The 15,772-nt window shown below is 40.4% G+C and overlaps 1 protein-coding gene across 3 annotated transcripts; it reads right to left on the minus strand.

The window, feature by feature from the left end:
* On the minus strand, positions 1 to 15,588 carry mapk14a (mitogen-activated protein kinase 14a). 3 transcript variants are annotated; one of them, XM_026153273.2, is made up of 13 exons: positions 15,160 to 15,576; positions 14,887 to 15,081; positions 12,434 to 12,563; positions 12,269 to 12,327; positions 7,475 to 7,586; positions 5,381 to 5,410; positions 5,099 to 5,146; positions 4,858 to 4,972; positions 4,697 to 4,768; positions 3,476 to 3,555; positions 1,367 to 1,445; positions 1,084 to 1,257; positions 1 to 1,002 (listed from the first exon to the last, which is right to left on the minus strand). In XM_026153273.2, the coding sequence occupies exons 2-13, from the start codon at positions 15,003 to 15,005 to the stop codon at positions 935 to 937; spliced, it is 1,086 nt and encodes a 361-aa protein (XP_026009058.1). In that variant the 5' UTR covers positions 15,006 to 15,081; positions 15,160 to 15,576; the 3' UTR covers positions 1 to 934. The 3 variants fall into 3 exon arrangements, with proteins under 3 accessions (XP_026009058.1, XP_026009059.1, XP_026009057.1); XM_026153274.2 differs by lacking the exon at positions 3,476 to 3,555 and adding an exon at positions 3,977 to 4,056 and having other exon boundaries at positions 14,887 to 15,588; XM_026153272.2 differs by having other exon boundaries at positions 14,887 to 15,575.
* Between the last annotated feature and the right edge of the window lie 184 nt (positions 15,589 to 15,772).

Genomic DNA, 15,772 nt, shown 5'->3' on the forward strand with positions numbered 1-15,772 from the left:
TTTCTTAGAAATAAGTCTTTATTTTGTTAAACAAAGGACTTAAAGCAGTAGTTACTCTGCAAAATTGAAAATAGCTCAAGGGATCCTTCGATTGCTTATAAATACCAGCTCCACAAAGTATAAATACAAATCCCTCCTTTTACACATTTAAGCTGCATTTTTATTAAAAGCTATGGCACGACACTTAAATTCATATAAACCAACAACACACTAGCGAACACACACAATGTCTTGACGTACATGCTAACAGTGATTGCTTCAGAACATGTGTGAAATTTTAAAAAACATGGAACATATATATTTACACAATTTGAGCAAAGCATGTACTATGCAGATTTCTGTTCATATTTATGGGCCTTGGTGAAAATAATAATAATAAAACCCTACATAGGAAAAGGCTCAGAGTTCATCTAACTAAATTAATCAAATTGAACAGTAAAATGTGAGAAATCTAGTTGGTGAGCATTAAAGTTCAGTGACTGCACAAAGAAGGCACATTGTCCCAATTGTCAAACACCTAAAAACACAGAAATGTACGTCTGTCACAGAAATTCAAGAATCGGGGGCAACTGCTTGGAAGTGGTTCACTAGCAAACTCCTTTTTCAACTAACAGAAAAATGCTCATCCATAAATTAATCAAAAAACAAAAACTAGCACAGCAATAGGTCAAAGTGTTTCAGCATCTCAGCGTCACAGTGAGGAGTCGAAATAAAGTCTAAATATTAAATAGAAAACTATTTTAGTTGTTGGCGAGAAGGGACGTTTTCCAGCAACTGACCAACATTAAGTCATTTATAAATAAGAATAACAACTTTTTTCTTATGTTTTCTGGTTATGTTTTCTCAATAGACTAATAAGGGCTGGTGTGTGTCTGAGACTTTAAAGCATAAGTTATGTAGTCAAAAGCTTGAGTTGAACTGGTGCTGCGTCTCATTACTCTGTGTCATCCTCATCATCAAAGCTAGGTGGCTGGAAACTGCACACCTCCTCAAAGGTTAATCCTGCAAAAAAGGAGAAGATGATTTGTTTCTTTACCGAGGAATACATCAGCATGCTGTCAGTTTTAGCGCGAGAAGACGTACGTTTCCACTCATCGATCTGCAGCTCCCGGCTCTCGAAGCTCTGGTCGTAAGGCTCGGCTTCAGGCTCGTCGTCTGGATCGTGGTATTGACCGAAGTAGGGGTGGGCCAGAGCTTCAGCTGCCGTTATCCTCTTATCCGTATCCAGAACCAGCATTCTCTCCAGAAGATCCACAGCTTAAAAACGCATCCGCATGTAAACATGACTGAATCACACTCAATCCCATTGTTTCTTTATGTAAACTTTGTAAATCATAGGGAAAAACCAGGTTCTCTTTGGCATTACCGAGTGGGTTGGCGCCAATAAATACATCAGCAAAGCTCCTCTTGGGCATGTGTGGCAAGGAGCTGATGTAGTTTCTGGCCTGTGAAGACACATCAACAGAGTAAACCAAACATGAGTTCCTACCAACAGCAACATGTCGTGACACATTATTTCATTTAACTTTTTCCAACCTGTTCGGCTTTTCGATCTATCCACATCTGTGCTGCGTTTCCTGATGAGTGCAGTTTACAGTCAACAAGTTCCTCTTGTGATAATTAGAGCATCTTTAAAACTAGATTTATGAAGAATTATTGAGGAACTTGAGCTTGTATTATGTATTGCTACAGAGTTCGACTCTTTGCCTGAAGTGAGACACATGCAGTCAAAAACCCATTAGTGCCTATGAGTGCAAGTGTTTACACTGCAAACCTTGTTTCTAATAAGATAAGATAAGATAAGATAACCTTTATTAGTTCCACACGTGGGAAATTTGTTTTGTCACAGCAGGAAGTGGACAGTGCAAAAGTTATGAGGCAAAAATTAGAATACAATAAGAATAAATACAGTACACAACTGTACAGAATAGAATAAAATAAAATACTATATACAGTAGAATAAAATAAAATAAATATACAATAAGATAAAAATAGAATACAAATACAAATACTATATACAACTGAGTAAAAATACAACGATGACAGAAAGGATATCCAATTCTTATAATGGCTTTTTATTAAATATTTTTAAAGAATTATAATAAAGTTTAAAAAATAATAAACCAAGTATCCTGTAAAAAGAAAGGACTGTTGTCTTTGTCTATTAGGGAAGCAAAGAAAAAGTATTACAATCATAATACTCTTCATAAAAAACCTCTCATGTAATTCAACGTGTGGTTTGAAAATAAGTGTGTTATGGTGGAAGAAGATGGCACCTTTCTAAGGGGAAACAAAAAGAAAAAACACTGAACATCAAAATGCTGTTAGTAACCTTAACATTTAAATCGAGAAGTGCACTTTTTTTAAATCCAACTCAAGGTGCTTTTTGCAAATCACTGTTATAACCACGTCCAGCAAGCACGTCACACGACACAGGAGTGACTGAAACGGTAAAATTCTGTGTTTAATTCGAGCTTTTTGCCCCAAGAGGTCTAGTTCCTCCTTGCGCCCCACTTGCCTCAAAAGGAGTTTGAGTTTTCCTTAAACCTTGAAGCTCTTTTTAAAATGTGGCTTCAAATATTAATACCTCCGCCATGGCGGTTATCTTATTGGTAGCGTTTATGGGCGTGTCATTCTGTCTGTAAACATGATAGATCGAAAAGTTTACATCCACCAAGGTCTTCAAGGTCATTTTCATTATTTATTGAAAAAAAGTCTCATAACTTATAATTCTTACAGGTGTGGTAAAAGTACTGTATAAAGTCATATTTGACCTCTAACCTCTGCTTCAAGTTCAACAGATTGATCTGAAGGCTAAAGTGATAATATATAGCTTACTGCCACTGTTTGTATTGACAATATATAGGCATATAATGATAATGAGGGTTCAAAATATCACATTACTTTGGATCTCTGACCTCTTCTTCGAGGTCAAGTAAAATATCTTTTATCTTTAAAACTATGATTCAAATTCCACTACCTTTGTATTGGCAACATTTAAGAAGAGATACTGGTATACTGGAATTCTAAATATCAACATAATAGTTTGCATCCAAATATGTCACATTTGACCTCTGACCTCATTTTTATATGTACCTTTCTTATAAGTTGAGCCTAAAATGTGTTTTATTTTTCAAGAAAGTGAAGAGAAGGAGAATGAGCTGCCTAGATAGTTGGAAATATACTGTCGAATATTATTATATAAGAAGCTAAAGTTATTCATGCACAAGTAACGTTTGGATTTTTGTAAAACAATTGAGTGAATGCTACACTTATACTACATGCACATAAATAATGTTTAGGGGGTGAGCTGTCTTGGCGGAGGTTTGCGCTCTGAGTGCTTCTTGTTGCTTTTGTTCTATTTTAGGATGTGTTAGTGTGGAAACCATCAACATAAGCATAAATTCTGAGGAAAGTCTGACTGTCCGCCCGCTGCTAGTCCGCTCTCAAGAAAGTACCTCTGTATCCTCCTCACCTCATAGCTGGGCATCCTGTTCATTAGAGTTGCTGTGGGCGTCCCTGTCAGACGCAGTATGTGCTGAAGCTGGTTTATATCTTTGAAGTTTGTGTCAAGGGGAGTATAGTGACAGAGCAGAGTTAGTTAAGAAGCTGTGTCTGGGGCTAAACTCCAGGTCACGAGTCTCCAAGCTTTGAGCCCAGAAAAAAAACAAAACTAAAGCTTAAGCATCCTCAGAATTAGAGGAAAGACACATGACAACACTTCTCATTACAGGCACACAGTGAAAGATGAAATCACCTGTGTAACAATAATCTCACAGCAAACACTGCTTAATGCTCTTCAGAGGAAGCAAAGCACACCCACAAGGCTAGAGGGTGAAAAACATGCTGTCATTACAAAGCAGATATTTCCAGCTGAACCACAGAGTGCAGAGTTTAGAGCAGAAATACGGTTAGACAGAGAGGGGGGAGAAGAAAAAAAAACAAACACAAAACTTGCACAGCTTTGTGAACTCACAGACTCTGAAGAGATTTTCTTCAAGAGCTCTGGACCTGGTTTTCCGACGAGCAGCATGATTAACTTCAACTGATCAATATCTACCAGCACACGGTAAAGGAAGACCAGACGCTGCACATGGGGACATCTGTAATCTGACCTCCTTTGAAGCTATGTAATAATCAATCCCATCATCTTTACATTTCACACACAGGAGGGAAAAAAGGAATCTGAGATGTTTCCTGTGGAAGACATTGAATTCATTTATATTGGGTGCTTTTAATAGAAAATGATTGGAGGCGGTGGGCAGCCTAGTGGAGCGCTTGCTTACAAGCTCAGCAGTTAGCTACCAAATACTGACAAAGGAAAAGAGAGAAAGAAACAGGGTGGTGCAAGGAAAGACAGAGTGAAAGTGTACCTGAGCCAAAGATACACACTTAAAATATAGAAAGAGTCATAGTGCCAAAGTGGAAAAATTACTCAGAGGTGCATGTGTCAAGTGAGAAAAATGTGTGATCGCTCTTCATGAGAAAACGCCTCAGGCAGAGTCGTGTTGAAAAGGAAAGTCGGCTTTCCGTGTGAGGACGGAGAAAAGCAGTATTGCAGATTTATTGCAGACAAATCAGCGTGCCTCTACGTCATCATCGGTGTGTGTTGGATCAGTTTAATTTGTTATGTAAATTGTTTGTCAGCTGCAGGAGTTCATGGTGTGCACAGCGAACTGTCAGATGAAAAGGATACGGTCAGTGCCGGGAAACAGAGCACGTCCAGTGAGAAGTTCTGCCATTATGCATCCCACAGACCAAATATCCACTGAAACACAGAAGGACACAGACGTTATACCCAGAACACTCTTCTATTTACAGACGGATCACAGAGGGGAGCTTCTTTATGCCGTCTACCTGTCATGTTGTAATGCATCCAGTTCAACATGATCTCTGGGGCACGGTACCAGCGGGTCGCCACGTAGCCGGTCATCTCATCGTCGGTGTGTCGTGCCAGACCAAAGTCCAAAATCTGACAACAATTTAGATGCCAAAAAAAAAAAAGAAGCAAGACTTAAAAAATACAAACAAATCATTTACATTTGTAGGCAGTTTTGAGATAAACTGATGTTTCAAATAAAAGCAGCGCTTCACTGACCTTCAGCTCACAGTCTTCATTCACTGCAAGGTTACTTGGTTTTAAATCCTGTGGTAATTTAAACCAAGATGGTGAGATGAAGTAAATCTGTTCTTTGTTAAAAGATGAGTCTTGCATCATTAAAAATTAAATCTAAAGTCAAAGTGTTATGACTTCCTTTCTTTTCACAGGATTAACAAGTCTGACTCTGCAAAGTGAAAGAAGTCAAACCCCGGGACACTTCATGTCCTCCTGCTCAACGATTGTCTGACAAAAGTTACTATAAAATGAAACAGCACTTACTCGATGTATGATGCCTGCTGAGTGAATATACTGCAGAGAGACGGGAGCAGACGTGTCAGATTACATCATGTGTTTACAGATAGACTGATTTAACACAACAAAACACATCAGGAGATACAGGACACGATGTAAAAACATTAGATAAGAATCACTGAAGGAACTCCTTGCTTAGAGGTAGATAATATAATGATACCACTCTCATATCTGTACATTAAATATATGGCACTAGGAGAAGGTCATCTTTGCCTACAGTAGAGAATGGAAACATGGAGGGCAGCTAAGGCCTTGATTACACTCTGTTGTGGACACGGACAGCTGTAGATACAAGAGCCGAGTCACCATTCCTGTTATACTTCTTGAACCTCTGCCACCTGTGGTGCAGTTGTAGTTGGTGCTTTGTCATGCAGTCACAAAAAAGATCGGTCTGAAGACAAGATTTACGCCACTCGGACCAAAGCAGATTCACAAACACATCTCAGTTCAAAGGTGAAATCCTTTTCCTAGTACCTCAGAACAGGTTTAGTGTATAAGCACCGCCTGAATGCCAGAAAGAACTTGTTTACCTAAACTAACTATTAATACAGATAATAACTCATCTGTGACGCTATCTGCCAATTTCGTTTTTACTGTAACAACAGCAGTGAAGCTTGAGTAAACATGATTTGTAACTGAACACAGTTAAGACAATAAGTAAAATCCTCACTCCACTGAAAGTACACACAGGTGGAACTCAGGAGTGATTCTAACCTTGGCGGCCGACAACACTGTACACAATGGTAGACTGGTGACCAAGCAAATAAGACATTAAAAAAAAGAAGATTTTTGATGAGAAAGCGGTCTTTAAACACACAGAGAGACAAAGCTGTGCAGGAAGTAGGATTTTATCACAGCAGAGGTAAGAGGGAATTCATTACAATGCGTTTCAAATGTCATCTTTTGCTTCTGGTTCAGTGAGTTTTGGTCAAAGAGAGACAAAACAGAGATGGTGACTTTCAGTAAACAGAAGGGGGGCTCTGCGCTTTGTGTTTACATGTTTTTGCAAAATCTGTTGACCTGTTTTTTAATCGTTTGTTGTTTTAGCCATTAGGTGGTTGTTGAAATGGTTTTGTGGGCTTTTTGCTGACATTCTGACCTTTCTGTGAATGCCATAGGTGTCTGTGTTTAAATAACAGATCTGGCGGTACATCCCGTTAAACCAGATGTTCTCCCCCCTGATGGGGTTCAACAGGTTAAATGTTTATTGCTTAATTACTTTGCGTAGTGTGAATGACAATAAGGGAAGTTTTTATCAGTTAGGAAAAGCTGTAAAACCTACGAAAATAAAGTTAAAAGTCCAAAATTTCTGCTTGAGGCTGTTTGTGGTAAGCAGCAGATCAAACTTCTTAACATTCAGGCCTGTCAGACACTCGGACACTGAGCCATGGCTCTGTGCTAAGCTTTGTATATCATTGAAATGCAGCCAGGTGCTGCTCATTTTATTCATTTCATCACTTTTCCCCAACACGCTTGCATTAAAATCCGGTTGCCCCGTCTCTCTGGTTACCCGGCCTGTACCACTACACTTGTCGTCTTGGAACGTCTGCCCCCCTTCCTTCTTTCAATAATGGTATGATCCCAGTCTGTCTTTGCATGTATTTGGCCACATGGTGTGCCCATCAAATTAAAGTCCCATCCCTGCCTGCATGGATTCTCAGCAGGGCTGAAGATTAGGCTGCTACATACAACCCGGCCATTAATAACTGACATATGAAATTATCTCACAGGCCAGATACAATTGTCCACAGGCCATACGTTTGACACCCCTGCTCTAAACCACAGCAAACCTGAAGAGATTTCACTAGAATCTCCAACACAGTCTGACCACTAAGGACAGGAAAGGGAGAGTTGCATTTATTGTGAAGCACTTTCTGATTTTTGTCTGTGAAAAGCGCTATACGAATACATTTTGCTTGCCCAGGTTAGCTAGCAGACACTTAGGACTCTAGCATTTGCTAAGCTGACCAGATATGAGGGTGGCATCAATCTTTATCTTGCTCAAGAAAAGGAAAGAAATAAGCACGTTTTCCACAACATCAATCATTCCTTTAAGCTCACCTTTAATCCTCGGAGGATCTGGTATATGAGAAACTGCACGTGGTCATCGGTGAGCTTTTGACATTTGACTATGTTGTTGAGATCTGCCCCCATTAGATGAGTCACGAGATACCTGCCAAAGCAGAAAAGATTGTTGTCCCAGCTTAAACAGACAAGTGTCAGAAGCCATGCCAGTGTTTGTCACGTCATTTAAAAAAAAAAAAAAAAAGAAAAAAATACTAATGTCATAAAATGTATTTGCACTTCCAAACTAATAATTTCAGAGCTGTTTGCAGCCTGTGCCTAATTTCCCCATATGGCTATGTGAGCTTAAACCGGTTTAGCTGCTACTTCTTTTCACTCTCACGTCTCTCGAGAGGCACCGAAAGGCCAAGCCCTTCACAAATGGAATGTCATTTAACAACACACCCCAGATAAATGGGCTTAATAGTACTGCATCAGTGGATAATTCAAATCTAATCCCAAAGCTGTTTAAAATGCCCAAACAGCACTTATGGAAGGAGTCTGCAGCGGGATGCTAGACGAGCACTTTTGGAGCCAAAACTCACAGAGCCACGTGCTGCTTCGTCAGTCCGCTGCACAACAAATACCCGTTTCATGAATACTCTTCTATTCTCACACAGTACAGAGAACGAGGGCTTAAAATAGCATCTGGTTGTGCTTGAACTTGTTCTCAGCTGCAGACATAAGGACACAGACACTCGCCTAAGTTCATTCGCCTGGGGGGGGGGGGAATAGATACACACACGTATATAAAATATGAATAGTGACCTCTCTTCTCCTCTCTCCTAAAGAAAGAGGGGCATGGCTAGAGCGCTGAGGAGTCTCAGGGTCATACCCAGAGCACCTGCACAGTTGACATTTTTACTTATTTTTACGTTGCATGCAGAAACTTTACAGCGTTTGGCAGATATGCACTGGAGAACAGTGTCAAACACTGCAAAAGGCATGCCAGCCCACTGACTCACCCCCTGTTCTTTTTCCCACAGGGGTCCAAGCTTTACATGTGCTCTACATGTGTGACCTTGCATTGCCTCGAGTCCTCCATATCATTATGCTTTTCTGGGAGGAGGGCAGGGCTTCTTGAGTGGACGGCTCTCCATTACAACAGCACACAGATGCTGCCACTCGAAGTATGAAGACAAAATTCCAGCAAGTCATTAAAGTGTTCAGTTTCAATGAGTCTACTTCAGCAGTTTAGCGTTGTGGGCCCTCTTATTTTGTTAGTCATACATTTGTCTTCCCTTTCAAAGGCCCTGTGCCTACATTACCCAAGAAGCAATGCAACTGCAAACAGTTTATTCCACATTTCAGTGCGTCACACTTCGAGCTGCAAGCCTGCAGCAGAGATGAGCACATGTGGTTTGAAATGATGCTGCACTGACATGAATCATCTTTACATAAATAAATAACGTGCAATTCTTAAAGGGGCCACTGGAGACTTAAAAAGCAAAAAACAAAAAAATAAACAAAAATAATAAATAAATATAATCCTTAAGACTTTAATATTAAAATTCCAAATTTACATACATTGAAAACCTGATGATGGCCAAGTATAAGAAAGTAGTTTTACCCTCTTTTAGTGTTTTATCCCTTTATTGCAACTTTATGGTAAATGGACCGATTCTTATAAAGTGATTTTTATAGCATTTCTTTAACTGTTAGGTTTTGGTTAAGTTTAAAAGTCCCTCTGTTCTGTGGCAAAGAAGCGCACACGCCTTAGCTGGCAACCCTGCACTCGACCTTCTCATCCAAATATGGTCACTTCTGGCTCAAAACAAATTTAACACGCTGGTGCCTAAACACCAGCAGTGATGCTTCAAAATGCAGAATTTAGAAAGCAATGAGTGATGTCATATTGGCTCTGCCCATCTTTTATATACAATCTGTTGCAATTCATCCAATCAATTTCTTAACCACTTATCCAACTGGGTCATCAGAGGCTGGAACATATCCCTACAAGAGGCAGGGTATGGCATCTACCCCCCTGTAATCAATTTAAAAACTACCAATACTCTCTGGACTCTGAGAGGACACTGAAGAACTGGGAAAACTGCAACACAGGAAGTGTGGAGTGTCAAACTCCACTCTGAAGGCCCCAGCCGACCCACAGGCTCAGACCCCGAGCCTTCCAGCTGTGAGGTAAGAGTGCTAACCACTGCACTGCTGTACCGCTGCAATTTTAAATGTCCGATATCATAGAGGGGGAAAAAAAGTTTAGGAAAAATATTGCACAAAGATTTAATCAACTTTCAAAAGGTTGTGCAGACACAATACGTCAGAGAGGGGGAGATACTCGAGAAGATGATGGATGAAAAATGAGAAAACTTCACTACACTTCAAATCTCTGCATGAGCCTGAGTCATCTATCAGAAGCCTTTTCCACACTCTGAATTTAAATTGTGTTAACTGTGATCTGACTGAGCTGTCAGAGAAGCTTGAGATCAAATATTGAACACAGCGTTGTTATTTTCTTCTATCCTGAGACCAAACACAGGCTGCATGATCCTTATAAATTATTACAAGAATAAAACTGTGATATACCTCCAAATGATTATGAAACAAAAAAAATCTAGCTTGTGTGTTGCACTATAAACACAACATCATGCAAGTTTCACGGCACTTCAAATCACATGATGCTCTTCAAAGGAGGTTTGGTGTTCCAAGGAAAAAGTCTCATTTATTCCGCTCTCTTCACATGACCCTGGATAGACTGACTGATGTTGAGATCAGGGCTCTGTTGCAGGACTCCCTGTTGCTTAGGACTCTAGTTATATGAACTTAAAATTTTATTAAAAAGCTGATGCAAAAGTAACACATAACCTTTAACAAAACTGAGGACAGACACTTTCACAGAAAACTACATAAATTAATTCATTTGATTATTGCATAGTTAGACTTAGTCACCCTCCAATTACTCACCTCCACAGAGAGCTGACTGACCTACTGTCTCAGCCAAATAATTTCCTGGGGAAATCCCAGGACAGACTGCCCAACAAACTTATCTTTGCACAAGTGGATAGAGTTTATTTCCATATTTGTTACTGCTTCTTACTTCAGCCAGTAGAGCAGTAATAGAGAGCCCAGTGCAAATGTCCAACATTTTCAAGTAATTGGTAGCAAATGTCAAATTAGAGGTTTGTGATGCAGCCGAGAACCAAGTTAAGAGTTTATATAAAGTAGGTAAAACAAACATTAAACGTGTCACCAAATATATCTGTAAAGGTGGCATTGACATGAAAATTGCACCAACAACCTATCCATGCAAACCAACCAATGAAAAATGACACAGGGAAAATGTATTGAACATGCTTACTGAAGTTTATCTAACATTTCTTGCAAAAGCCTTTGCTGGTGATTACAGCTTCAAGACGCCCCATGTATGGAGGAAACTAGTCGCATGTATTGCTCAAGTGGGATTTTGGTCCATTCTTCAAATCCTGCAGGCACTGTGTGCCCCTTCAATGAACTCTGGGCTTTAGTTCTTTCCACAGACTTTCAATTGGATTCAGGTCAGATGATTGGCTACCATTCTAGCAGCTTAATTTTTCCTCTCTTACTGTATGTTTGAGATCATTACCGCAATGAAACATCCACCCTCGTTTCATCTTCATAATCAATAATGTGTCATTACATTTCTCCAGTGATCCTTATATGAAGCGTGCCAGTGATGTGTTGCTGAAAAACAGCCCCACACATGATGCTCACTGGAACCTTCAGTATTTCAGAAAGTCTTCTGTAATCAGTGGCATCATGTCTTACAACAGTAAGGCTGCAAAGGTCTTGAGAGAGCTCACTGGTTTTACGGTGTGACACCTTAGGCCATCACTTGGGACTGAACAAGCTGATACTAATTTGCACCAATAGCAGGATTGCTTTCTAACTACTGATACATTTTAGCCGGTGTCATGACTTTCCACACCTCCTTTACTTCATGTGTTCAATGCTTTTTTCTTTATTTTTTCTTATTGTTACATATATGTGAATTTATGGACATCTATGGTTTGATTTCTTTGAATGTGTGGATTGTTGCCAACATCTGGTGAGAAATGACATGTCAATAGCACCTTCAGACTTTACTTAGAAAACTGGTGTTGTTTTCAATGTTTACTTTAGCCGCTGTATGCTCCCAGGACGTGCAGTTTGCTGCCACACTGACCTTCATGAATTTTAGATATTGGCGATAATGCTTCCAGTATCGCTTGGTTCAGATAATGAAGTAAATAGGATGGGTCAATAATACAGGGACATTTTCAGTATGAAATCATAAATAAGTGAGTGACTCTAAGCATTCACTTGTTGGATGAGGTGCTCCCTGGAATCTGCTACAGTTTGAACTTTCAGTGTCAAGAACAAATAGAAAGAAGAAGAAAAAAAAGAGTGACACTCCACCAATAACAAGCAAGGCAGCACGCACAACTGCATGCTGAGTCACTGCTAAGCTGTTCACTTCCAATTTCCAAGAGATTTTAACATCAACAAACAATAACTACCTGTTTTTCTGTAAACCAGGGCATGTACTACATGTTCCACAAAACCAGAAATCAGGAAACAGAAGGAAGGAAGCTGGTGATGAAGAGACTGGCTACAGCCAGTGAGTGAATAACTAACATAGCAGAGAGTCTAAAGAATGTTTGTCAGTCTCCTGGCGTGCCTCCAGGTGTTTTCCAGGAACAGTCGGGATTGTGGGCTGCTGAGAAACTCAAGGCTGCTGAGCTTCACATCACTGTTAAATTATGCAAAAGCCCTGATACTTTAAATTTAAGATAACATAAAGAAGCACATTCGACTCACACGTCGGTGAAGTCCTTCAGAGAGGTGGCAGGGGTGAAGACATCTAAGAGGCCAATTACCTGCAAGAATGAGACAAACACTGTTAAGCTCAAAACTGAATAACAAAGACCTGCAGGGCTTTGCTCTCAACAGGCGGATCAAATTGAAGAGAGACAACTCACTCACGTTTTCATGTTTCATATGTTTAAGCAGCTGCAGCTCTCTGTAGGTTCTTTTGGCGTGGACGATGGACTGAAAAGGCCGAGAGAGCTTCTTCACAGCGACCTTCAAACCGGTCTCCATGTCAATGGCGGAGCTGTTTAAAAAAAGTCAAAAGCATACATGTGAGCTTAAATCTCATTGGGGAAAACACCTTAACTTTTAGCATACACCAATTTAGATCATAAAACCAACAAGTGATCAGCATTTATTTAACACTGAAAGACTGTGGCTTTAATCAAAGCAAGCCCGTCCTTTTCAGGCAGAGGAACTGAAGCGTTTCATGTGGCTCAGTCTGGGTCTGAGTTTGCTCTCAAAAAACCAAAGTAGGTTGCAGGAAGAGCTGCTGAAGGCTGGGGGGAAAAGCACGACATCAGCAGAAAATGCCATCTCTCAGCAGACTGCAAGCAGCCCTGGCAGCAGCATATCCCCCGCTCTGAAAACCAACTGTCTCTGACCCAAAAGCAACACCCACCCCACCCCTGCTTAACTCACCTAAACAGAGTCACGGCTTGTGGATGGCCTCGTGTGACTGCTGTGGGGACACCAGCGTGCCCGCAGACACATCAACATCAATCGATATTAAAGGTTAACAAAGAAACCACCTATAGCAATGCCAACCTAATAATAAAAATGGATACAGGGATTATCATCATAGCAAGAAACAGAGGGCTCGAAGCATCTTTCTAGTCTCTGGTTCAATTCCTCAGCATATATTTGAGTCACCTTAACTGTTCTTCCCTACATACACTGCTGCACTGAGCTTTTACCCATTTCAAGAGCATGCAGGAATGTAAATCCCACATACAGCTGTATTAGATATTAAACCATCCCGTCAGCTCCCTCATAAGAAGGACCTCGTGTTTGATTGAAGGAAGTCAAAACAGTGCAGTCATCCTTTGTCTTACATAATGCAGACACCATCTAGGCAGCACCCTCACTGAAACAAAATGAGTATTTTTTAAGTGGTATGAACACATCTAAAAAAGACTATGTCCTTTAGCAATTTGCGCATAACAGTGTTCAGTTGTGCAAGCTTCTTGGACAAAGACGCTCCTTAACTCGTTCGATTTATTAGGTATGATGATATGGGAGTCGACTTCTGATAAAGCCACCAACCTGCAGCAGGGTTCAGGTGTGCGTCATTGCCACACAGTTTAGAGCATGCTGTTCAGTTTCAGTTTCAAATTACTGGCTACAGTAAACTTGAAGTCATCACGTAACTGCTAACAATATAAGCCAGCGCACTGTTATAATAAAAACAATCACAGTCAGTGCAGCAGTAGCAGCGAGCTGACAGTAATCTGACCAGCAACAGATTATCCTATTGCCCAGCAACAGCACAGCTGTCCTCTTCCATTTGCAAAACAAACATCTGCTCACTAAAAGAAGTGTACCACTGACTATGTTGTGTCCCAGATCGTATCAGCAGCACAATCCATTTAATTAAAAACCTATGTAAAGGGTCCATTCAGCCAAAGATGACCTTACTGCCGCTAGGCAACATTAAGGAAACCCACCCTCAAGAGGCAAGATCTCCACTCTGCTGTGCATGCAAATACCTCTGAGCTGCAGATTTGTATATAACGTATCAAACATTAACTGCAGGGCTCCCTAACATATAACTAGTTATCAAGAGTGAAAGGCAACACTGAGAGAACATTAAGGTTTTGATGAGGCTGCCTATCAAATTTGCATGAAGACAGCAGCTGGTTTTCATAGCAACCAACTTGGGAGGTTTTAGCAGCTGTTGATCATTTTCAGTCATTATTTTTAAAGTTAGCCACAAAAGTAAAAGATACTAACATTACAGTGACTTAAACAGAAAACTGTTTGCACTTATTATTATTATAGATTTTTTTTTAAATAGCCAAATAGTCAATCTATCGGTCTATTCATTGTTTTAGATTACAGCACTCTGACTTTCTTTATCCATGCAAGATCAGTGAAGTGGACATCTCAACTTTCCACTTGTGCTCCTAATAAGAAAAACATCCAGAAGCTGTGCTCACATCGTCAATATGAAGGGACTGAGTTAATTCAAACAACCTACCTAGCAGCAAGCAGCTATATTTGTTGCACTAACGGTGCAATGTGCATTAAATGTCTTTATCCAGAACAAATGTGGTCGGAGTAACCTGAGGAGACCAGAACACTTGTGTGACTCTTAACATGCACACTGATCAGTGCATGTGGATCAGACTTTCTATACTTAGTTCACAGCCAGGAATTTATTAGCACTTAATAATTACAACTCGGTAACACGTCAAAGATAGCAAGTTCTGGGCTTTTCTTGCTCAAACAGACACCGCGGCTCCACCTTGCTCGCCATTAGCTTGTGAAGCGCAGGCCTCGTCTAAATGAATGGACAAGTCAGGCTAACTTCACCTAACTGAACTTTTTGGAGGAAGGCGATTTACCAGACAGATCCGTAGGCGCCGGATCCAACCGGGGTCAGTCTCTGGTACCGCTCCGGGACTTCCCATATCGTCTTGTTCACCTCCTCTCGATAAAAATCGTGTTTCTCTGGTCGCGACATTCCTGCAGGACCAACTGCCGACCACCGACCGACTTTCTGCTCCAAGGTGGGGGACTCCGAGCCGCGCAGAGCTCAACTTTACCAAAGTGCAAAAAAAGTGGCGCTAAACGAAAAGTTTCTCGTCCCCGGAGAAACTGATGTCGTTTAAAGTTACCGTGCTGCCTTCTTGTGAAGTTCTGCAATGTGTGCACACACTTTTCAGGTCTCCACGTTATTTGTTCCTCCTCACCCTGCTGGTTCTCACGCTCGCCCGAGATTTCACCCCACTCGCTTCGCTAAACGGCGCAAAATCTCGCGGGAAAAAGAAAGAAAAAAAAGTTGGGACAGCTGTGCGGACGACGTCTGAAACGGTGCTGCGTTCAGGTAGTGCCGGAAAAATACTCGGAGAACTAATCGGTGTCAGACGATTAAAAATAATAATAATAATAATAAAAAATGAATGTGGCTTAAGCATTTTAATCTGCAGAATATCGAAAATAATTCCGTTTAAATGGATAAAAGTTATGAACTTTCCGTGTGAATTGGAGAGTACTTGACTAAAGTATCTTAGTTATACCACCCGATTAAACAGGATGTAACATTAAGAGTTAACTGTGTTTTTTTTCCTGTAGCATGTTTACTTTACAATAAATTCACTAAAAACCCATATTTATCCGCTTGACTCAAAATGTACACGATAATTATCGTCCTTAAACCAACAACCACTTTATTTTTATTTTTTTTTATTTGTGAAGTGAGCTTTGAAAAAGTACCTGAAGGCAGCATCA

This window comes from Astatotilapia calliptera, chromosome 20, assembly GCF_964374335.1.
Source record: "Astatotilapia calliptera chromosome 20, fAstCal68.1, whole genome shotgun sequence".
Taxonomy (NCBI): domain Eukaryota; kingdom Metazoa; phylum Chordata; class Actinopteri; order Cichliformes; family Cichlidae; genus Astatotilapia; species Astatotilapia calliptera.

What these genes read in the sequence shown, in the direction of transcription:
- mapk14a (XM_026153274.2), bottom strand. Translation starts at nt 15,005, where the DNA reads ATGTCGCGACCAGAGAAACACGATTTTTATCGAGAGGAGGTGAACAAG. An exon ending in GATGCATTACAACATGACAG is followed by an intron (nt 4,769 to 4,857) that starts GTAGACGGCATA and finishes TCTGTGTTTCAG; the next exon opens with TGGATATTTGGTCTGTGGGA. An exon ending in AGAAAATCTCTTCAGAGTCT is followed by an intron (nt 1,446 to 3,976) that starts GTGAGTTCACAA and finishes GTGTCTTCACAG; the next exon opens with GCCAGAAACTACATCAGCTC.